This window comes from Mobula birostris, chromosome 24 (genome assembly GCF_030028105.1).
Source record: "Mobula birostris isolate sMobBir1 chromosome 24, sMobBir1.hap1, whole genome shotgun sequence".
NCBI lineage: Eukaryota > Metazoa > Chordata > Chondrichthyes > Myliobatiformes > Myliobatidae > Mobula > Mobula birostris.
The window spans coordinates 41,082,959-41,108,349 of NC_092393.1; the positions used below are offsets into that span (position 1 = coordinate 41,082,959).

At 40.1% G+C, this 25,391-nt stretch overlaps 1 protein-coding gene across 1 annotated transcript in view; it reads left to right on the forward strand.

The window, feature by feature from the left end:
• bahcc1b (BAH domain and coiled-coil containing 1b) overlaps positions 1–25,391 on the forward strand; it is a 277,518-nt gene that overhangs the window by 185,440 nt on the left and 66,687 nt on the right. The window contains exons 14-15 of the mRNA XM_072242674.1: positions 2,193–2,324; positions 24,547–24,679. Of these exons, the coding sequence (XP_072098775.1) occupies positions 2,193–2,324; positions 24,547–24,679 (265 nt within the window). The remainder of the gene's footprint in view (positions 1–2,192; positions 2,325–24,546; positions 24,680–25,391) is intronic.

Here is a 25,391-nt window from a genome sequence, read left to right on the forward strand (position 1 = left end):
TAGCAGGAAGTGTACCTGTGTCACTAGTGCTGTAAAGTGTTACGCTAGCCACTAGTTATTGTGCCAATCTGATAAAATTTTTAAAATATTTTATGAAATATTTTGGTTGTTCCTTTAAGCAAGCACCAGTTTAATGCATTAAATCCTCTCCACAAACTTTTGGATTATCCAAAAGTACAGCTGAATTTGTTATTCCAGTGTAAATGACGATGGGTAATCAAAACCGGCTTCATTTCCAATCCGAGGAGAGGAAAGTCAAATAGGATTTTCCATTTTGAATGCTATTAATAATATAAGTTTCTGGTTCTTGGCCCAGAGCCTTCGGTTGCTTACTGTTTCAGTTCCTGATGACTTTGAGTGGATGGAGACTGAGAAGAGGGGAAAATTTGGGAAAACATGATGTCCAGCACATCACAAAATATATATTTTGTAGTGGTTCATGATCTCCTGTCTTGTTTTCCCAAAGATGATCACTTCTGTCAGACTCTCATATGTGCTAGTTGTCCTCTAATACTTCTGCAAAGTTACCCTTGTTTGTGTGTGATCTGAGACTTTTGCATCTATAACTGCAAGTTCCCTTGGAGAATAGGTTCTAATTGAACTGTGTTCGTATGACTTTGTTCTATTACAACGATTGCATTTTCCCTCTTGTTACAGGATGAGTATCCTGGGTTTGTTACTAAAGTTGCAGATGACCTTCATGCTTCTTGAGTTAGATGCATCTTCTCTGTATTAATTGGAGTATTTATAGTCTTTTATGGTATTATGTTAGTGTAAAACTGCTGGCTCATTGCATGACGTCAAAGTCTCTGGCTTTGTCTCCACCTGCTTGCTACGTTTCATGAAGTGAATGCCCTTGAAGTGGAAAACACTCAAAAATGTGACCATTATCTTTAGTAGTTTGGAGTTTTGAATTGCAGGTTCATTTTAAAGTACCCTGCATTTGTCTGTCAGTGTGCACCACATGCCAAGTGCAGCAAATGGCTGAGGACCTGCTGTCCTGTACTTGAGTCTTATGACTATTCTTCAGTGTTAACGAGTTTGCTTTAGTTGGGAATATATTTCATTCACATGTTCCTGAGTGACAAGCTAAATCAAAGCAAAATAAAAAGATGATCTACTTTATGGTGAAGAGAATGTGTGTAATACACTTAAACTTACCAAATGTTTTCCCCAAATTGAAGTTCAAAGTAAATTTATTATCAAAGTGAAATGGCATTTACATGCTGGTCCCAGGACAGAACCTCGGATATGATAACACCAAGGAATTCAAAGTTACAGGACCTATCCACCTCTTGATCCCCTAATGGGGACTGGATCATGGACCCCCAGGTTTTTCCTCCTGTAGTCAATAATCAGCTCTTTAGTTTTGCTGACTTTGACAGTGGTTCTTATTCAACCAGATGTTGTGTTGATTCAGCCAACAACAAGTGGCGTCATTATCAAACTTAAATATGACATAGGAGCTGCACTTAGATTCACTTGTCTTGTGTATAATGCGAGGGGAGCAGCAGGCTAAGCACACAGCCTTGTGGTGCATCTGTGCTGCTGGTGATTTTGGTGGATATGTTGTTGGCAGGCCAAACCGACAGGGGTCTGCAGGTGAGGCAATGGAGGATCCAGTTGCACAAGAAGGTATTGAAGCCTAGGACTTGGAGCTTAGTGATTAATTTTCAGGGGATGATAGTGCTGTAAGGTAACTGTCATTAAAGTTATCTCTTCAATCTTAGGATCTAGACAATATTGTCCAGGCCTGCATTTATTGTTTATCCCAAATTCCCTTCTCTATAGTTTAAAGGGTGTGGTTTGTTTGACCTGTTTCAGAGTGAAGTTAAATGTCAGTCATGTAATTGGTCACATTTAGGCCAGACCAGGTAAGGAAGCTGGTTTCCTCCTTTGAATCTGATGGATTTTTACCACAATTTGGCAGCTTAAAGGTCTCCATTACTTCCACAACGAATTTAAGCTAATCATATAATCAAACTGATGTCCTCGGTTAATAGTCCAAGCTTCTAGATACTGTTCTAGTAATACAACCAACAAAATACCATAGTGGTGAAAATTATTATGGGTGCAGGCAGTTCATCTTCTGGTTGGAGCATGCTCGGTGGTTGGCAGATTACCTGTGAGAAAGGTAACAAAGAAACACGTAATAAAATGTGGTGATAGATTTACTTGTTTCTGCTTAATAGGAGAGATGAAAACTCGAGGAGTCCAGCCAGACGCGGGCCTGGCCGACCGAGAAAACGCAAACACCTTTCCACTGTCCTGTCTTCTCTCGGACAACTCAGTGAACTTGAGAAGTCTGACAGCAAGAAAGCTAAGTAAGTGGATTGTTTCGTGTTTTAATATTCCTGTTCTGAAGTATATCCAGGGCAATGCCAAGCAACAGACATCAAAGTTGCTGGTGAACGCAGCAGGCCAGGCAGCATCTCTAGGAAGAGGTACAATCGACGTTTCAGGCCGAGACCCTTCGTCAGGACGATCCTCCGAAGGGTCCTGACGAAGGGTCTCGGCCTGAAACGTCAACTGTACCTCTTCCTAGAGATGCTGCCTGGCCTGCTGCATTCACCAGCAACTTTGATGTGTGTGGCTTGAATTTCCAGCATCTGCAGAATTCCCGTTGTTTGCGTTTTTATAATGCCAAGCAGTTCACATTGGGAAATTCTTGTGGAATTCCCTAGCTGGAATTATATGACATTCCAATCAGAACCTACCTAAGCATTAATAACATTAAGGACTCCAGCTAACTGTAAGCTGTGTCAGCTTTGGATAGTTGGTAGCTCTCTTCCCTTTGAATTAGAATCATCTAGGTTTAAACCCCTGCCCTGAATCTCAAGCAAAAATCTAAGCTAATACTGAGGGTGTTGAAGATGTTTTTTGGTTTAGTCATTAACCCCAGGCCTTGAATGCCTCTCAGATAGTTAGATGATATCCCTGGGAGGTTCTAAAGAAGAATAAGCAGTTATTCTTCAGATAGCACTTCTAAACAAAAATTAATCATTATTATATTGCTGTTTATAGAAGATTATTCTGTATAATTGGTTTCCACATTTCTTCCATTAAAACAATGACTATATTTAAAAAATGTCTTTTATTGTCATTTAAGCACTTTGTATCTTTCTGAAAATTATGTACTAGTTGCTATATAAACACAATTCTTTCTCTGGTATTTTTATAAGAAGTAAAACTCACAGTCCCAGAACATCATTGGCAGAAACCTTAGCTTCTGCCAACTAAATGCAAAGAGCAGGAAATACTGTTATTTGTTTCTGGTTAATAGAAACCTTTCAGAAACTCGTTTCTCTTTAGGACACTGGGCGGTCAGAATTCTTTACAATCCAGCCTACTAAATTTGCCAATTTCAGCAAAGTTCTCAATGTACAGCTAATTCATCAAATGTGCTGTGGTAACCACTGCTCCGACTTATTGCACTAATGGCGAAGCCTGCACAAACAAAATAGATTATTTTTGCTGGGTGAGCACAACTCCTTCATCTCATTTTGTTATTGTTTTTGCTTTATTACTTGCCCTCTGATTTGATTTTGATAATGTATAGTGTGCTATGGTTTTTCAATGAAGCAGTCAAGAACGTTGGTCATCTTGTATCTTGCCTTTTTTTTATATCATTTGTTCGTGGAACTCGGGCATTATTTGGAAGCTGACATTTATTGACTGTAGGTAATTAAACTCTTGAGCCTTTTCAGATGGCAGCTGAGAAAGAATTAAGTCACGAGAAAATCTGGAGATGCTGGAAATCCAAGCAACACACACAAAATGCTGGAGGAACTCAGCAGGCCAGGCAGCATCTATGGAAAAGAGTGAACAGTCGATGTTTTGGGCTGAGACCCTTCATCAGGGCTGGGAAATAAAAAGATGAGAAGTCAGCATAAGAAGATGGGGGGCGGGGAGGAGAGGAAGAAGTAGTAGGGGATAGGTGAAACCAGGAGAGGGGGAGGGATGAAATAAAGAGTTGAGGATTAACTAGATGTGTTTGTACAACAAGCCTTGTTAAAGGATTTAAAACCAGATAGTTTTGTTACTTGAATTTATTTACCTGCCCCCACCCTACTGCTGTGGTGGAATTTGAACTATCACTGAATTAATAATCTGGGCCACTGAATACAAGTCCATTGATAATTACCATATAATTATATACTCATCTGAGTTCACATTGGCTGCTATTTACTACATTACCATTACAGAAGGGGATCTTCACCTGTCCATGAGTGCACTAATTCACTACGGCTTCCTGTCTTTTGATCTAATTGGATAATGCAATCACACTACAAAGCTATCAAATGTACTGCTGCTTTCATTGATAATTATTCTAGCTTGCTACAATAATTACCAAGTTTCCAGTTTTCAGAAGTAATGTTTCTTGTAGTTACGATTTTGACCTAATGTCGAATTCCTCTAATTATGATGTCTGTAGTTTATGTGAAGTTCAATATTATTAACCCAGTGCTTTGCCGGTACAGTTTCAGGCCAAAAGTGTTTTACTCAAAGTTTGCAAACTGATGGACCTCAAGTCTCTTTCGCTATGTAGGAGAATCTCTCTTCTCCTGGCATGGATGGAGTCATAAAGCGCTACAGCCTAGAAGCAGGCCCTTTGGTCCATCTAATCCATGCCTCCTCTTATCCATGTACATATCCAAACTTCACTTAAATGATGCATTTGAACCCACATCCACTGGCAGCTCATTCTACCAGAGCACCACTCTCTGAGTGGTGACATTCCCCCTCAGGTTCCCCTTAAATATTTCACCTTTCACCCTAAATCTATGGCCCTTAGTTCTAGTCTCACCTAATATCAGGGGAAAAAGCCTGCATGTATTTACCCAATATAAGAAAATACCATGTGTATTGATATAGTTTGATTTAATGTAGGCTGCCAGACAACAAGGGTGTTGGTCCGATTCTTCCTGCAACTCATTTCCACGAACTTAATGCTAAATATCAGGGTTAACGCTTGTTTGGATCTGTAGTCCTCGATCCTTATCTAAGGCATAGCTGGGTTAAAGGTGGGAAGTGCTCCTTAGATACACTAGTTAATGGATATTTTCTGACAATCTCCGAGCCATTTGCTAATATCCCAAACCCTGGACTTCCTTCCTAAACCTCCCCACTTTGCTGGTGCTTTACTTTAAAGAGGATCCTTAAAACCTGAAACTCTTGGTCTCGGCCCAAAACGTTGACTGTACTCTTTTTCCATAGTTGCTGCCTGGCCTGTTGAGCTCCTCCAGCATTTTGTGTATGTGGCTTGGATTTCCAGCATCTGCAGATTTCCTCTTGCTTGTCTTTCGGCATCCTGTTTGTCATGTGTTCCGATATCTCCTCGTGTAACAGAGCATTGGATTTAGCCTGACTCTGCACCTTATCTTGTTTTACACTGTTAGAAATGCAGTGCATAAACAGCAATAATTGGACTTGAGGTTCACAGATTTGCAGCATAGACCAAGAAATTAATTCTTATTTATCTCATTCAGCAGCAAGAATACCTGCTGGCTAAAAAAAATTAACATTTCATTCATGCACTGCCTCCCATAAGAAAGGGAGAAAGAAAAGACTTAGCCCTCAAAGAGGGGGCTCTAAACAGTCCCTCGAAGCTGTTTTATGTATTCGAGTGGAAATCCAATGATTCGATCATTCCCAAAATACAAAACTATTTAATGATTATACCCTTTATACTGTATCAGCATTATCAGGAATAGCAGTAAATATATTACATGCAGTAATTCAGTCTCAAGGCATTTTACTTCATCTCATTATATTATCAACATTATTTTAGCACTTTAGTGCATTCATGTTGGTGAAATCTTGGAACACATTCTGCAGCAAACTAAAAGAAGTGTTTTACTCTTTAATAGTAATAATAATAGTAACTTTATTTATAGAGCACTTTTCATACTCTTTAGGAATTGAGTGTGTTATTGTCATACCCCTTATTTTGGTATCTATCTAATGCAACTTAAAACTATTGAAAAGCCCCCAGCGCTGCAGAAGATAAAGTCATTGGTTACGCTGTGGTGGTCCTCATTATCGCTCAGACTCATCATCATTCATTTTCAATGAAATGATAGCATTCCCACACTGGAAGACCCACTTTAATTGGACCTTTACTGGTACAAATTGTCTCTCTTCCCTCCCTCCCTGCAACACAGCAGGCTTGTTTGCATAATTCCTTAAAGCCAGTCAGTAATGTCATTGGTGTATGCCAATGTATCAAGCTCACTGATTCAATGAAGGTTTTTCTGTTTGTAAAAAATGGCCAATCACACTAAAGCCTAAATAAATGGTTGAAATTCTAAACAGGGGCTTTGTCAAAAACAATGGTTTGCAGGAAATAGTCAGAATAATAACTCAACATAATTTGATGAATAATTACTTCATTGGAATTAAATGTGGTCCAGTTGTAATTCTGACAAAGCTCTCAGTAAAAAGTGCCTTACAATCATTACAATATTTTTTCAAAGTTTAGAATTATAATTTTAAACATCTTCTTGACAAATAATTGGTATTTGTTATACATGGTTGTGACTATCCTGTTTTGATAGCTGAAGTTCATCCTCACTTATAAACATTTTATTAACTCGAGTTTAGTGATCTCTGTCGTGACCCTTCCAATTTTCAGTCCCATTGAAATCAATGGAATCAAATATCTGGAGATGTGTGTGTTAGGCAATTGACCCTCTGTAGTCCTCTGGGCTATAGAAGATCAAGAGGAATTTATTTATATCTAACTTATTCCTTGGAAATTAATTTTGTGGGGCTCTTCTGTCATAGAATGTGCTAAGATTCAGCACAGTACCAGAGATACGGCCTCATTATGTATCCAATGAGTCATGAAAATGTATCCCCCTTCCCCCATCCCACTTTAAACAGGTTGGGGAAGGGTCCCTTTTCACATAACACCTACTTATTTACTGGTTATTCTAATGATTGTTCATGAAAAATTCAGACTGCTGGAAATGGCTGATGGAACGGGGTTGAATTCAGGTAAAATATAAGCGTGCAAAGCAAACCAAAGTAATCCGTTAACATAATTGCTCTCAGAATGAATCTGAAAAATGTGGTTATTCATTATTTGCTCTGGCTTGTGATCAGTTTCCGGTGAAATTCAAAAAATTGCATTGGAATAAAGTAGATTTGTACAAAATATTTTAAATGATTTGAGAGGGCTCCCAGATATATCTCTGTAGACATTAAAGGATTTTCCACAGTTTAAAGTTTAAAATAATCTGACTATTGACATCAATGGATCTGGGGTTGAGAGAGTAAACAGCTTTAAGTTCCTCGGCATCCACATCACTGAGGACCTCACGTGGTCTGTACACACCAGCTGTGTGGTGAAAAAGGCACAATAGCACCTCTTTCACCTCAGATGGTTGAGGATGTTTGGTATGGACCCCCAAATCCTAAGCACTTTCTACAGGGACACAATTGAGAGCATCCTGACTGGCTTCAACACTGCCTGGTATGGGAACTGTACCTCCCCTAATTGCAGGACTCTGCAGAGAGTCGCGCGGACAGCCCAGCGCATCTGTAGTTGTGAACTTCCTGTGATTCAGGACGTTTACAAAGACAGATGTGTAAAAAGGGCCTGTAGAACCATTCCAGCTGCTACCATCCAGGAAACGGTACGGCAGCATAAAAGCCAGGACCAACAGGCTCTGAGACAGCTTCTTCCATCAGGCCATCAGACTGATTAACTCACGCTGATTTGAGTGTATTTTAGTATGTTACATTAAATGTTCTATTTATTATAAATTACTATGATTGCACATGGCACATTTAAACAGAGACATAGCATAAAGATTTTTACTCCTCCTGTATGTGAAGGATGTAAGAAATAAAGTCAATTCAATTCATTCTGTACATAATATTTTGATCCTAACATTGGGGAATGAACTTGGTTTGATTTCACACCAAGACTGAAATTAGTGTTCTAACCACCCTTCATTATCTGCATGGCGCTTTGGAGTTTCTGTTGTGAAGTTTTGGCTGTTTGTTCTGGTTGTTTGGTTCTGTTGTAAGCTCTGGCTGTTTCTTTTTGTGTTTCTGGTTTATTGGGAAGATAGAATGGCAACAATGAGCTTTACCTTCACGTGCTCATCAGCTTCTTTGTGCTTAGAAATGATGTAGCCTGTGCTGCCCGTAAGCTGAATTGTGATGTATAGTGTAATAAAGGCTTTTATTAGCTCTTTTAATGGTGTGAACTCTGGAGTTGTCATCCAGGCTATTAATGCACAAATGCTTTATATGACAATTTGAGAATTTTATCTGAATGCCATCACTAATCGAAACCAATGTTTGTGTGCAACAGTGCTGACTTTCCAAAGGAAAAGCTTGACAGGATGATCCAGCCAGTAGCTTCTGCATTCGATCCTTTGTTGTATTTCAGCAGTAATTTGTGTTGCAGGCACAAAGAAGCCTGACTTCAAATCTTCTCCCCAATCTTCTGATGGACTGAACTCCTGAGGGACTTGGTTTAGAAGCCCTATGATAGAGGGTGCTTTGAACTTTGGCCCCTGGCTAAAGAAGATAAGAATGGCAAGACTCTGGTGAATGCTACTGGTTGTGGACTTGACGAAACCCAGTAATTAAAATTTAATTGATTGAATTCAGGCTGATCGTTCTGAGCTCTGGTTTATGCAGAGAGTTTGAACCTATTATTGCTCAAGAGAAGTAAAACTTCCTTTAATGCCAAAGGCTTTTCTTCAACAAAACAAATATCTCTCAGCATGTACAAAGGATCCATTCTTGCAGCATCTGAATTGAAGCAGGTCTACTTTCAGATCAACGTAACTAGTGAGATTTAACCAGTGATTTCATTTACCACCTACTGGGGAATTGCAGTGCTTACTTGCTTGTTTTTATTTTTTTAGAATCAGGTCTATTATCACAGTTTTATGTGACGTGAAATGTGTTGTTTTGTGGCACCAATACAGTGCAAAGACATAGAATTAGTATAAGATACAAAATAAATAAATAGTGCAAAAAAAAAGAAACAACAGAAGCAACAAGTGGATCTGCAGGGAGCAACTTGCGTCGCCATGGTCCGTGAATAATGAGGTGGTGTTCATGGGTTCATGGACTGTTCACAAAAATGACGACAGAGGGGAAGAAGCTGTTCATGAATCATTGGGTGTGTGTGGGGGGGGGGCTTTAGGCTTCTCTATCTCCTCTCTCATGGCAGTAATTAGAAGGGGGCATGACCCAAATGGTGAGGGTTCTTAAAAACGGATGCTGCCTTCTTCATGCACTGGCTCATGAAGATGTCCTGGATAGTGAGGACGGTTGTGTCCAAGGTGGAGCTGGTTGAGTCTACAGCTCTCTGCAGCCTCTTGTGATGCTGTGCTTTGGCAACCAGTCAGAAAGCACTTCAGCATGCACCTACAGAACACTGTAAGAGTCTTTGACAGATCAGATCTTACTGAAGTAAAACCGCCAATGTGCCTTCTCGTGATTGCGAGAATGTGCTGGGTCCAGGACAAATCCTCTAAGACAGAGGTTCCCAACCATTTTTGTGCAATGAACTCTCACCATTAACTGAGGGGTCCAGGTTGGGAAACCCTGCTCTAAAATGTTAACAGGCAGGAACTTAAAAGTGGCTCACCCTTTCCACTACTGACCCCTCAATGAGGACTAGTGTGTTTCTTAAAGTAAAAACTTCAACACTTTATTACTCTCCAAATTGTTTTTCAGATTCTTAATATAAATAGTGAGATTTTGAGTCACATCCTCGCAAAAAAACCACAGGTTGATAAATGTTACTGAACCTGAGTCACTCCTTTAGGCTCCTGTAACATGTTTCAGTTGAGAACAACTGCCTTATCAATATAGAGGTACCATATTATTTGCTGAGACCAGTGAGTTATTCTCCATGTTACCTGTCAGGCTAAAGATGCTGCAGTATTTTTTTCTCTGTTTGAAGACTTATTTGATTAAAATGCTGCAAATGTAAGCTTGCTGCCTGGGATACACTCCATCCTCTGTGGTGCAATATGCGTCAATCCTGAAAGGCTTGCAGCAAGCCAATGGACGCTGCGTGCTCCCTCTCCAGGACCACCAATTCACTTTAGGCCCACTGCCTGGACCTGTGATTGGCCATCTTGGCCAGACCCAGAAGCAGGCTGGCAAGGCCGTCTTCTGCTCAGTCCTCCTAATCAGATGCCAGTAGATCAGGAGCTTGGGGCCAAGTTCCAACTTGAACTTGAGGAACAGTCTCTTCATATACCCTATCTTATTAAGAGTGAGGGGTTCTAGTAGCCATGGCATATTTACGCACATTGCCCCTAAGCTGACTTATGACAAATTCAGTGCTCTGGAAATTGCTTTTTTCTCAAGTATAGGTGAGCACTGATAGTACCAGTATGCCATGCAGTGTACACCAACACATCCTGTGCCCAGTATGTTGTACTGTCCAGTGTACCATGTAGACACATGGGTGTCCATTAAGGCCAATGACTTTGCAGATAAGCAGTTTACTGCCGACTTCAGGCTCTTTTCCAGTTCTGGATGGTGACTGGATGCAATATCTACTGAACATTCCACACATACAGCATGATATCATCTGCCAGCAACATAGTGACAAATTCCAACTCTCGCAATGGAATGATTTCAACTATTTGTATCTTCCACTCTTTTATAATAATGTGCCTATGAAAACAGTTACTTCTTATGTCATATTTTAAAAAAATCTTTAACAGTATTGAGCATTGTAATGCTTCAACATCAAGCTTGCTATGCATCAGGTAAAGAACCAAAAGTGGGGATTATAAATATTACAGAGCAAGTTGCCACGTTTTGGATATCACAGCCTGAAAGCGCAAATGTAAACTTGCTTAAAACAGAAGCCCCTTCAGTAGTAATGTTTGAAAGGAATTGGTTAGGTTTGAAGGGAGATTATTTACAGAGCTCTGAGAAGAAACAGAAGAATGGGACTGATAAATCTGGCACATGGTCGCTCGACTAAATGTACTTCGTTTTTGCACTAACAGTCTTTTATGTTGTCTAATACAATTAATTTTCCTCAGAACCACCAGAGTTAATTGTGGGAAGTACAAAAGTGAAGAGTTTACCTCACCAATGAATGAAACAAAATCAACAGGCTGATTGAGTACTCAGTCAAAAGAACATTGCCAAATATTTAGTTAGCCTTAGAATTACAGACAATAGGCATCATTAAAAAAATTGAAATGATGAATTAACCTGTGTGTATATCTATGCTGTGAGCCTGGGTTGGCAGATTAGGATTGAACGCTGTGGTACAGGAAGGGATAATTATTCTGGAGATCTGCCTTTGGTGCAGTTTACTTAAGGTAATTAAATTGGTGGGTGCAGCCTCACACTATTGGGTGCGCCACACATGATCTGTGGAAGGTAAGGACTGACAAGCCAAATAGGCTTTTCACATTCCGTGCTCTCTTTTGCTTTGCCTCTTGTGCCAAATGTTCATTACTGCCAACTAACATTAAATATAAAAAAAATTTGTATGCTGTATCAGGGCTCAAGAGTAGAGATTGGAATGCAAATTCTTAACTTGCCTGACGTTACAATGTGGTGTTTTTAGCTGATTGTTAGCTGTGTGTAGCTGCGATGCGTTGCATCCCACCTTGCTCGTTACACCCTGTAATGTAGTTGCGAGTGTCACCATTGTAGCTACCAAAGTAGGTGTTCTGCCAGTTAGTAGGGTTAGAATGGTTGAGGGGGAGGTTACCAAGGATCTAAAGATTAGAGACAAGAAGTATTGAGAGTGGCAAGGAAAGGGTTCTGAGATCATTTTCAGGACGAGCTGATTTTAATTACTCCATGTCATTAGCTCTTGAGTTAAGATGAGTGTTCCTGAAACTGTGAAGTAGGAAGGTTTGCTTTTGTAGATAGGAATGATAGGAGTTTTACTGTTGGGATAGATGAAGTCAATAGACTGCTTTTCCCAAAAACATACTCATAAAATTGCAAATATATGAAACTGTGCATTCATGCTGTATGTCTCCATTCACATTACGAGCTTCGGCTTGTCCTCGGCATTTACTTCAGGATCTTGTAATGCGCCGAGTGGCAGCCATGGGCATCTCCTCACACTGGAAAATGAACAAACTTCTGACAGCCCAAAGTGCGTCGTTTCACCGAGATGATGGTCTTCTAGCAGTAGTTGATGTTTGTCTCTGGGTGCAGATCATAATCTGTGTTATGTGGCTGCATTGAATGAACCTCGGCAAAGACCACTGCAGTTCTTTCTGAACCTTTTTGGAAAACACAGTCTCCAAAAGGAGACGGCTGACAGTTCCATCAAGATTCTAACTGTGCATGAAGAACCTGATGAGGAGGACTGTTCTCAGCATCGGCCATACATGGACCTGGTGTTTGTTTGAGAGTTCAGCTCATGAGGTCTTTTACCAAAAGGTTGCAACAGTCTCCTGAGGGAACTGTCCATCAGGGTCCAGGATCTGCTATTTCCTCAGGGCCTCAAGAACATTCTGTAGATACCACTACCTGATTCACTTGCAGTCAGTCGTGTTTTTCTGCATGGGGCGTTTTGTGAAGTTCAGATGGTGCAGTAGAGTCCAGTGAAAGGAACATTTCAGTCACCAGTTGGCAAAACCCATGCTTTGCAACACTGAGGGTGCCCCCTCTGAGTTTTCCCACTTTGCTGGCATCAGAGTAATTGGAAAACTGAATGACATGAGAAGGTGGAAAGGGAGATTTCGGGCAGCTCCCTAGGAAGGATGATGTATGCGTCACAACATTCTCCTTCCTGCTGATGAGCGCAAAGAAAACCCCTTGGGCAGTAAGTAATGTCCTGTCTCTACATGGAGTTCTATTCTGTAATCAAAAAGACAGCACAGTCAAATCCTATTTGCGATTTTTTTTTGTTTGATGCCAAATGTATGTTCATTTGTCGTGACCTAACCCCTTGACTGTGGTGCAGTGGGACAGGGAGAAATGATTTGTTTGGATGATGGCTTGACCCTTTTCTGAGTTGAGTTTTAATAAAGTGGCACTATTTCATGATTTCTTTGTGCAGGGCTTTTCAAGCCCAGATGCCTTTGCAAAACTAGTTCACTTCTGTGTAGAAAAATCACACAATATTTTTATGTAGGCCAGAAAGTAATGTGTGAATCAAAGGCATTGTGGTTAAGTATGGGAGTGGGGTGATGTGTGAAACTGTATTAATGTTGGGATAAAACCATATGCTTTTTATGTTACTCTTTGCAGTTGAAGAACTTTCTTACGTCCATAGTGCTGTGTAAACCAGCCACACATTAATCAAAAGTATCTTAGCAGAGATTTTAGTCTGCTAATCACATAAAAGAAATCCTGGGTGTGCAATAATTTGAACTCCAATTATTAAATGTTGCTCCAGGAGCTAGTTGGTATAAAGTCAGATCGTCCATTTTGGATCAAGACTGTAGCCAATTTAAGATCATTGAATTCCACAGCATAGAAGGAGGTCACTTTATCGTTTCTGTTTGTTCCATTTCTATGCAAGGAGTGCAAACTAATCACCTTCCCCATTCCACTCCCCACTGCTACTTTGTCTTCCAATCATTCATCCAATTGGTTTTTGAAAGTTACACTGAGTCTGCAGTGATGTACCATCTTTCAAGCCCTGTGGGTGGCAGACCATTGAATTATAGATTCATTATCACCCAGAAGGGGGAACAACTATTGAGTCTGAGGCAACTATTTGTTCAGCAGCCCACTTAGCCCTATCCCACCATCCTTTCCTTGCAGATTTCTTTCCCTCAAGTGCCTGTCCAATTCCCTCTCTGAAGCCCTGATTGACATAGACATTTTCTGTATATAAAAATATACTTCCCTCACAAATCCCCTGTATCCTTTGCCCTTCACTTTAAGATTTGTTGGGCAAAATAACATCTTAAACCCCGCCTCATCTTTTTCCAATTACTTTAAACCTATGACCTCTTGACATTGACATCCTCACCAAGCACCCATTGTCTCCACTGCAGCGCATTACCGAGGCCCTTCCCTGCTGCACTAAACAGGTTATTGTACAGCACTTCCATCTCCTTCAGAAAAACTGTTGGAAAAAAGCAACTTCTCACCACTGAGAATATATACATTCATATACTAAAATGGAAGCTGATGGTTCCCATTGGAATCTCAGTCCAGAGGCTGCTGCCACCACATCATTTTGCTGCTCAGAGCCATTTCAAGAATTCTCCCCACTGCGGCCAGAAAACAGCAACAGAAAAGAATGCTGTGGAGATAAGGTTAACCACCTGGACTTCCTGTGCTTCTGGGACTCAGCATGCAATAAACGGGCTTTGCAATGCTGGTTGCCTCAGCCTGTGTGAGCTTCAGGCTGATCAGCAGCATGCGGGTCACAAGTAGGTGAAATCAGTAAAGGAGCACCAGCGAATTATTTAACGCAATGCTCATCGGTGAAAGGTGAGGCAAAAGGCACTGTACACAGGACATCTATGTGGCGGTCCAGTCTTTTTAATTGCACATTAGAATTATACACAAATGGATGCAAATTTCCAAGCAGTTCTCTGATCAAAGACACTTACATCTAAACACCTTCACTGAAGCAGCCTTCTCTGTTTTAAAGGAGTACAATGCCAGATTCCCTTGTCTCTCGAGCCCCTCATCCCCTTTTAACTTAATTGCACGAATAAACAGTGAGGATATCAGAATTACTTTTAACCCCTGTGAAACTCTGAAGAGAGATAAAATAGAGGTTCCGTATATGTCGAAATATCACCGAGGAAAGCAAACCTACGGCAATTTTTTTTTTGTCAATTTTGATAAATTTAGAATTTCGAAGGAATTATCAGTGAAGACTTAAATTAATTATACAGTTTAGTTTCCACACAGGAGTTCTATAAGTACCTGCGTGAGCTAGTACCTGGATAAGTCGTCCGTAAGTTCCATTTTGAACAAACAATCTGATTTTTGCTATGCACATAACAAAGCAAAATTGTGTAGGGTTTTTTTGTGGTGGAATGTTTCATTTTTAAAACTATGTATACTTCATATTGATTTCTAAAGAACACAACACAATTTCTGAAGGTTTCCCCCCAGACAATATCCAGAGCCACTTATTGTAACATTGAAAGTGCTAATTACACATTACCAGGGCTCAATAAGCTGAAAATATCTTAATAATTATCAGAAAGCCGCAGCAAACATAGTGCAAGTCTTCTGCAGCTGCGTAATTGGCTGAATTGAGAAATTACAAACATTTTAATTTTAGTTCTGCTGCTCTTCACTCTAATGGCCATCTCATTTAAATGAAACTAGGGAGGTTGGTAGTTTAACATAATGGATAATGTGGGATCACATATGAATTAAAAACACAAGAGATTCTGCAGCTGCTGGAAATACAGAGTAACACACACACACACACACACAAAATGCAGGAGGATCCATGAAGAGGAATAAAGAGTCGACTTTTCAGGCTGAGACCCTTCTTTTGGGACTTCATCGTTGAGTTCCTCCAGCATTTTGTGTCTGTTACACATGAATTAGTCCCCTGACCTATGAGTGTAAAACAACAGTATCAGTTAAAGACATCCACTAAATTCATGTTTACTATTGCCCTTTGAAGATTTAGAATTAAATTTGCTCTTTTTTTTACTACTTTATCAGCTGGTTGATATTTTGTCTGTTGGCTTTAAGAAGTAAAAGCTGATGATGTAATGATCTGCAAGTGAAAGAAATCTGTGTCAGTGTAGAACTGATCAGTTGGAGGTGCACTTAGAATTGGTGAGCAAAAATCATGGTTTACCTTTTTCGAGTCCTGTTGCCTTCTGGCTTTGGTGGCTAGCCCACACATCCATGCGTCAGCTGCACGGTTGAATCTGATACTTCACTGCAGATCTGGAGATTGTTGGGTGTATTGCTACTTGGAATGTCACATTCATCCAAGGTCCCATCAATTTGCTCAGGTAGACTTAAAGTTATTACGCACCGTTCAGAAACAAGATAGTGAATTCTACATATACCAAGGGCAAATTAATTGCTTATTCATTCTTTTCATTTTTGGGATATAAATGTGTGGAGATTGGCTTCGGGAAGGGAATAATTAGCATCTCGTATCCGTGATAGATATTAGCATCTTACTGAAGGATGTCAATTCAGCACTCAATGCTGGTGATTCTCTCATTTCAGTATTTGGATAATAGTTGTGTGAAGCAGGTTTGATTGGTAGCCAAACTATACAAATGGCCAGATATCTAAGGGGCAGGTCACCTACTTTGCCAGGCACCCACCCATATTTGCCAAAGACTTCTTTAAATAAACACCCTTCACGTCATCTTTACAGCCAAGGAACTTGATTTTGAAGTTAGTGAGCAGTGTGGCACCCAGTCGCCACACAGCAAGATCCTACAGGCAGCGGTGAAATTCACCACACAGTTTATTTTAATGACATTGATTCTAATAGAATTAACTCCACAACTTTGTGAGCTGAGGTAACAGACCTCTTATTGAGTTGAAAGATGAGGCCTTGGTTTAACTTCACCTGAGTGATCCCATCCATTCAGAATACTTTCAACAAAGCTGCAGTGTAATGTCAGCATAGACTTTTTTATGTTCTCAGGACTCTGGAGTAGAGTTTAAACTGAGAACCCCTCACTTAGTGGTGAAAGTGTTACCAGCATCTGTTAAAATGATAGAATTGGATTATTGTTACTGTGTGATTTCTTTTTTAATAAAGGAATTTTTTTAAACACAGAGATTAGATGCACGTGTGTAAAGAGCATACACAAGATTTATTACTCGAGAAATTATAAACAGTGGTAGAAATATAAACTTCAGGTTGATCTGGAGCAATATTTAATGGTTGGATTTAAAAAGGTTGAATCAGGTTTCTTAACTAATCAAGTTTCCTGCCAGTTTTGTGGTATTATCTCAACCCTGCAATGTACAACTGCTTTGTAATCCACTCTAAACTGTGTTATCCTTTAAACCCTGCTGCTTTTCTCTCCGTGGCCTCTCTGTTTTCCAAGAACAACCTTTGAGCAGTAGTGTTGAAGGGAGAGGGTAAACCAGCTGAAATAGACACTCCTCCTCTGATGAAAGTTAACCTTTTGTTTAATTATTTTCTGAAAGATGCAAGGGAATATTTTACATGTGACCACCCTCCATTTTAATGTCTACGTCTGTCAACAATAGTGGTTCCACTTTTTTTTTGCATAAGACGATTAAGAGTTCACAGTGTGCATTTGAGTATCAGACTGCTGTGACTCAATCCACTCACAGGCCTGGGGGAATCACATGACTCATCTCCTAGGGAACAGCAGGCATTCTGTTCCCTTTAAAATTTGCCTGCCTCTGCTCCCTATTGTTTTATTAGCTCGCCTCCAGGCAGAATGTGAATTTGGAAAGGAATATGACACGTGTTAGCAGTGCAGAAAATTTGTCAAAACACTTCTCATTAGGCACAATGTACTGGACAAATTTCCTACATCTCCTCAACATCCTCTTACATTTCAGAACTTCTGATAGCTTTAATTAATCTATAAACTTTGAAATGGAATCACTGAGCTGCCTCATTTACCTAATAATAGTCTGGCAGACAGTTTTACCTTTTCAACCTTGTTCTCTTCAGCTAATGGCAACTTGTTTACAAACTATTCGCAGATAATTTTAGTCTTAAATCATTCATTAAAAGAGATTTTCATCAAGGTACAGAATCCCACAGAGTATACTTAAATGTACTAATTCTTGATTTACAGTCGTACAGCAAAGTAATCTATTTTTAATGACCTCAAGTATACCAGACGGTGTATCCTTCCACAATGTACATATTCCCCAGCAGGACTTTACTGATCAGTATTGAAAAATCTATAGACATGTCTGCAATAGTTACAAACCAGTTGATCCACTACAAATGGATTAGAGAAAGTCTCTGCTTCAGAATCAAGTTTAATATCACTAGCATATGTTGTGAAATCTGTTGTTTTGGGCAGCAGTACAATGTGATACATAATAAGAACAAATTTCAGTAAGTGGATATATAAAGTAAGAAAAATAAATTAACTAAGTAGTCCAAAACGGGGGCAAAAAAAGAAAAAAATGGTGAAGTAGTGTACATTGTCCATTCTGAAATCAGTTGGCAGAGGGAAAGAAGCTGTTCCTAAAAATGTCGAGTGCGTCTTCAGGCTCCTGTAGCTCCTCCTTGATGGTAGCAGTGAGAAGAAGGCATTTCCTGGGTGATAGGGGTCTTTAGTGATGGATGCAACCTTTCTGAGGCATCACCTTTTGAAGGTGCTCTTGTTGCTGGGGAGGCCAGTGCCCCTGATGCAGCTGGCTGAGCTGGCAACATTGTGTAGCTTTTTCTGATCCATACCTGACGGTGATATAACCAGTTAGAATGCTCTCCACAGTACATCGATAGAAGTTTGCTAGAACCCTTGGTGACTTACTAAGCCCTTACACTGACCAGTATGAAAGATTTCACACAGGTTCAGTAATGGAAGCAAGTAGTTGCATTTCATTCAACCAATGTATGAACAACATGGGGCAATTACATATCAAGAGGAAAAAAATACTCAATGGTCAATAAAAATAACAAATATTGCAGATATTGGAAAATTGAAATAGAACAGAAAATGGTAGAAACTTTCAGCAGATGAAGCAACATCCATTGAAAGAGAAGTGGAGGTAATGTTTCAGGTCTGAGATCTTTTTTCAGAACTGATGAAACATTAACTTCATTTGACTTTCTACAGGCAGACCCTGGGAGATTCCAGCATTTCCTGTTTTTATTTCATTTTCGCTGCCCAGGTTTAACTGGGTGTGAAGAGATGCTTACCCAGCTCAAGGTTTTGCTTGAACCACATGTGTGGAAGACATTTATAGTTAGCTGTTGGGCCTTTTCAGTGCCAAATATTAATGACTTTGGAAAGGGCTATTCACTACTCTTCCCCCACTTAACTAAAGCTCTGTCAGGGAGATATAAAAACGTGCACAGGGTTACACCCCATCCCCATTTTCATCATGCATTATTAGCAGTGCCACTGGCTTTCATATTGGGCTCTAATATGGGGGTGGTGGTGTTGACATTATAAATTCACTCTGTGAAGAATGGTAAACAGGAACCAACATATTTCCTAAAGTCGCACTACCACCTTGAGTGATCCTGGTTCAATTCTGCCACTGTCTGTAAGGAGTTTGCACGTTCTCCCCATGACCACGTGTGTCCTCTGGCTGCTCTAGTTCCTTCCTTTTCCAAAATAGGAGGATAGTGGATAATTCCCCTAAAACCTAAAATGGATGTCCCCGAAAACCCTCACTAATTTTTATAGATGCACCGTAGAAAGCATTCTTCTCGGGTAGGTTCTAGGGAAGTTGTCCTGTCCAAGACTGGAAGAAGCTGCAGAAGATCGTGAACACGGTGCAGAACGTCACACAAACCAACCTTCCGTCCTTGGACTCAACTTTACACCGCGCGCTGTCGGAGCAGTGCTGCCAGGATAATCAACGACACGACCCACCCAGCCAACACACTTTTCGTCCCTCTTCCCTCCGGGAGAAGGCTCGGGAGCTTGAAGACTCGTACGGCCAGATTTGGGAACAGCTTCTTTCCAACTGTGGTAAGACTGCTGTTCGGATCCTGACCCGGATCTGGGCCGTACCCTCCAAATATCCGGACCTGCCTCTCGGTATTTTTGCACTACCTTGCTTTCCATTTTTCTATTTTCTATATATGATGTATAATTTAATTTTTTAATATTTACTAATTTTTACTATTTTTAATATTCTTAATATTTAGTATTTGTAATCCAGGGAGCGGGAAGCGCAGAATCAAATATCGCTGTGATGATTGTATGTTCTAGTATCAATTGTTTTGCAACAATCAAGTATAAAGTAAAGTATAATTAATAGGAGGGTAATTGACCACATGAATGTATTGTGCAGGGTAGACTCATTGAACTCTTACAGTGTTGTACAGTCTAAAAAAAGGGACCTATGAAGATAGAATGATTAAAATGAAATGACTGAGAAGTTTCTAATGAACCTAACTTTCAGGGGTTTGGATTGGTTCTTTAAGAAACATTACTGGAGAGCTGAATGAGTCGAGCCCATGGTGGAATGCATTTATTTGACCACCCCCTCCTTTAGGCAAATATAATTTCTAATTATTTGCTTGCAGTATTTCACACATTAACAGTCGGTTGCCCAATGCTGGCATCTGTTAAAGTGAATTTAGGGCCCACAATCTTAAGCATTTAAAGATCTGATTTCACTTGGTAGTGACACAGTGATAACATCTCCATTTGACTGTTGGCACAGCTTTGTATTATGTAATCCAAAGCTTGAAGTGTGATGCCAAATAATGAACATTGGGATTATTTGCAGCAATATACTGCAGGAGTTACATTAGTTGAATAGACAATGAACTATGTCAATAAGTAGAAAGGGCAACCAATTTTTAAAAATATATATAAATGTCATTAATCTGTAAAAAAAAGAGCTATCTTGTTAACGTAAAATAGATGAATTATCATTTGTTCTAATAATGATACCATTTTAGGTTCTGGTCTGAAATGAAATGAAGTTTCTATATACAATATATTGATTGAATGCACTAAATCTCGCATTGGCCATTCTTTGTCAGCCACGGCTGGCCAGTATGGAAGTGGAATTCTTGGGATAGAAAGGAAATTCGAGGCTGCTTCAACACTTGATAGGAAATTAAGTAGCTTTTCATCTAATGCACAAAATGCAGAAAAATTCGGTAGAAGCTGTGAAATGGAGCTTAAGTACTTCTACATTGATCAACGTCCTATGTATGTACCGTACATTTAGCACAAGGGATTTTGCATTGAAGAGCCCAGCATTTCTGGGAAGTCTGCTTCATTTTTAAAAAAATGAATAACGCTTTTAATTAGAGCTAACGTTTCTTTGAGTTGGTACTAAATATGATTTGGATTAAAAACTTAATGAGGAATAAACAAAAATGGATAAAGTACAAGCAGTTCATATTCCTTTTAAAGTTTCCACTTTTGTCCCACCAGCTGTTTTCAGTTTATTACTTTGAATTAACACTGCTGTAGTTGGACAAGGGGTCTCCTTCCTATTCCCTATTCCCTATCACATGCATGAGCAACCTAGGACAGTGGTGACACTTCACTGTGCAGTCACAGAAGGGCAGCAGGTCCTTAGGTCAGTGTGAGAGCAATCATGTGAGATATGCCAACAGAACAAATGCTGGCTGTGCAATTTAAACTGAGTAATATGACCCAGTTCATCCTGAATCAGATTACAGGCTGCTCATGCACTAAATTAAATAAATAAAGGCTAGAGTTTTAGAGATTGTTCCTTTTTATTGGCTCGAGTGGACATTTAATTAAGCAATAATTTGTCTTAAGGGTCGTAGGTTCTGAAAGGTTGAAATAAGGGATGAAATAAGGGAAATTCCAGTTCGGGTGTTTTCAATTCCAATTCACTGCGTAACCTCAAGGTTAGTATAAGGGTGCAAAATTTTATTTTATTCCATGTGGCATATCTTCCCCAATAACAACAAGTTGCATTTACACAACGTCCCAGAGTGCTTCACAGAAAAGCCATCAAACAAAATTTGATAATTGATTTATGTAGTGACATATTAAGGCAGATGACCAGTAGTTTAGTGTGAGATATCTATGAGTAGGATCCTAAAGAAGAATGAGAATTGGAAAGATTTAGGGAGCAAATACTAGCACTTTAGATGTTGGCAGCTGTAATGTCTGCCATAACTAAAACTGGAGAGGATTATGAGGACCAAGATGAAGCAGGTATGTCAGGTAGGGAAAGGTATTGTGGAGATTTGAAAACAAGGAAGAGGATCTTAAACTCAAGCCATTCCTCACGTGTGGTAAGGTCAATGAGTGAAGACAAAGACTGATGGGGGAATTAGCTTTAGCACTAGTTAGGATATGGCAGCTGAGGTTTGAATGAGCATCAGTTTACAGAAGATAGAACTTCAAACTACTACCTGCTCAATAACTGGCACTCTGATGTTGTGACACATTTCAAATACTTCAGTTCATGAAGTACATTTTATTAACTAAAAGAAGTATTTGTTCTTTATCACTTTCCAGTGTTAACCCTATGATGTTACCATGAAATCTGAGATAAAGACATAAAATGGTGGAAATATTTAGTAGGTCCAACAGTGACTGTAGGAAAGAAACACAGATTGGATTAAATTATGCTATTATACTGATTTTAGGTCTTTGCAGTTCCATGAAGAACTATCGGCACATTATGGACCTGTGTGTCTGTGTCTTGCAGGGCCGAGGTACTGAACATACTGAAGGTCGAGTGCTGCTGCACATGGTCCACTGGCACTTCAGTACTGATACATGGAGTTGACTTACAGGTTCTCGAGCAGCTCCATTCATTTCAGTTCACATTTACTAGTGAAACTGTGTTTCGCCTTTTTGTAAAACTCACATTCACTTTTTAGTTCATTTGTGAGTCGCAAATACATGAAAATACGTGTTTTTTTAAAACTTTTAAGCTAATTTGTAGTTGCTTAAGTTACTCAGCTGTATTTGGACTGATTGCCCTAGACATTTAGAAACAGTGGAATGGGTTTTGTGTTAGCACAGGCTATTAGAAAGCCAGCACTGGAAAACACACACAAAATGCTGGAGGAACTCAGCAGGTCAGGCAGCATCTATGGAACAGAGTAAATGGTGGACGTCTCAGGCTGAGACCTTTCTTCAGGACTCAACATTGAGCTCAGTTTTGTCCACCTGAAGCTTATCCACCGAACAACCACTGTCACAACATTTCTAGAACATTGGGAGCCATTTGTTTTGGATATGGGCCCAATGCAAGCAAGTTGGACAAGTGCAAGAAAGCAACTTCATTGCCATGGATGAGTTGAGTCAAAGAGCCTGTTTCCTTGCTATATAACTAGGAGTCTATCTTTATTTCTCTGAATAATTCCTGCTATCAAAGAGTAATATATATATGTAAAAACAACTAACTGATGAAGGTCATTGTGATTTTGTTTCTCCCTCCAGAGAAGATGCTTGACCCACTGAGCATTTCAGGTGTTTTTTGCTTTCATTTCTAATTTTGTATCCAACATATAATCTCCTAGAAATGATGTCCCATTGCTATTCTTGTTGGTTTGAATTATTAAAGGAACAATTGAAGCTTATAGGTACATGATTTATTAATAACCAAATCATCTCATGCACATAGTTGGAGTACCAGGTGGATGCCCATCTTGGGGTCTGTGGGTAAAATGAGAGCTTGTAAATGAGGGATTTAAACCCTGGGTCATATCCTTGGTGTATTCCAAATGAGCTTCCATAATGGCAATGTGTTATTAGGGTGATGTGGGTGATAGTCCTCAGACTGTAGGGGCTGACTGAAAGTCTTTCCCTTCCCATCAGGCAATAGTTCACATTTGCTTAACTTTTTTCGTACTCCTGTGCGATCACTGGCATTGCCAATCGGTGTATTAACCTTGCTACGAAAATGCACAGAAAACATATGCAACTGAACAGGAGTTTTAACAAAATTATGCGCTAAATAGCAAACAGATGGAAAGTTGAAAGGCAACATCAAAATAACAAGAGGTCACATTTGAGTTCCTTGACCTTACCTACCCAAATCTTGAAATCATGGACTTTTTTTTTTAGTGTGTTGGCTGCTATCCTATACGAGATTGTTCTGATAGAATCCAGATGAGATCATACAGCTATAGTTTCACAGCAGAACAACAAGTCTCAGATTCCATCAGCATATCTGAGGATCCTTCACAGGCTGTCAGTGTGAGGGAACTATTGCTGAGGGAAAACAAATGGCTCAGGTTTGACTTTCCGGATCATTCTCTTGACCGCACCACACCAAACACTAAACTTGAAATCCTTCAAAAGCCCTGTGTGCAAAATTTTACAGTGGGCTCAAGATAAAAAAAAATGTTAGCACCACAGAGTTATTTCCTCTGAACCTGCCAACCTATTGCCGCATTCTGCTTGAAAGAAAACTGCAACATTTGCATCAGGGTGGTAATTTAATCCTGCTCAGAGCACGAACTGACTCATGAGCAGAGGTGAGTGCAAGTGCTGAGAGAGCAGTTTTTACTCACCATAATTAATCTGACCCTGAGCTGAATATGTTGGTTCAGTGTAAAGGTGATTGAAATATATGGAAAGTAAAGTTCCTGCCATCTGTTCTGCACATTTGGCTTATCATCTTTTAATATCCATCACTGTATTTTGGTGGAAAAGCAAGTTGTACAGTGGGGGAGGGGAGGAAAAAAATCAATGAAAAATGTACCTGGTTCTCGGAAAGGAACAAATTCCTCAGGCTTAATGTCCCAGTGGTCAATTAGAAACTTATTGCTGAATGGCTCAGTGTAGAAATCTATCTATTGAACTGTTCAAAAGCCAAGGCGAATCATCTAATGGTGATCTAGTTCAATTAGAGATTTGGGCATTACTGCATCAAGCTGGGCTATTGCTGCTGTAAAGTATTCTGGGCCTGTCAGTGTCAGTTTGTTAGAGCAATTGCCTTGGATAATGCAGCACATTGAGGGCAGCCTCTGCTTTTGTTTGTTTCTAGATCCATCAGGCCCGGCTTGAGTCTCCTCTGTGAGGAACTGAGGAATGAAGTGGAGCCCAAGAAGAAAAAGTGCAAACTTGCTGCGAGAGAAGGCAAAGAACAGGAAGATGGCGGCAACAAGGCTGGCTCAGAGGTCAGTAAATGTATCTTTGATTGTTAAAGAAAGAATGTGTTGCTGATGAGGGGAAAGAGTCTCAGTTGCTTAATGGTCCTGTGCAGGAAGTTTTTCCAGCAACAGCACCTACTTTGCAGCAAATGGGAGAATGAGCCTCAGGATCCTCATGTTGGGATGGAGAAAATGCCCAAAGCATCCACCAGTGTCGATTATCTAATGACCCTTCCTGAGAACTGCTGACAAATACAGGGTGGCCATGGCGTCAAAGCCCCACTCTTCTTGACCCCTCCTGTGCTTGCTACGTCTGCAGGCCATCTTTCAGCAAGACTCAGGAGGTGTGGTTTTTTGGCGTCAGAGATGTCTGGGTTATAAGTGGAAAGGGCCTGGGTGGGAGAGAAAGAATAAATGGAAGGTAGGAAAAAGTACAGTTCTGATAGGTTGACAACATCCTGAGTCCTCACTTCCCCATAGTGATCACACATCATCATGAGTCCTCACTTCCCCATAGTGATCACACATCATTGTGAGTCCTCACTTTCCCATAGTGATCACACATCATCGTGAGTCCTCACTCCTCAATAGTGAGCACACATCATCGTGAGTCCTCACTCCCCTGTAGTGATCACACATCATCGTGAGTCCTCACTCCCCTGTAGTGATCACACATCATCGTGAGTTGTCACTCCCCCATAGTGATCACATCATCGTGAGCCCTCACTCCTCCATAGTA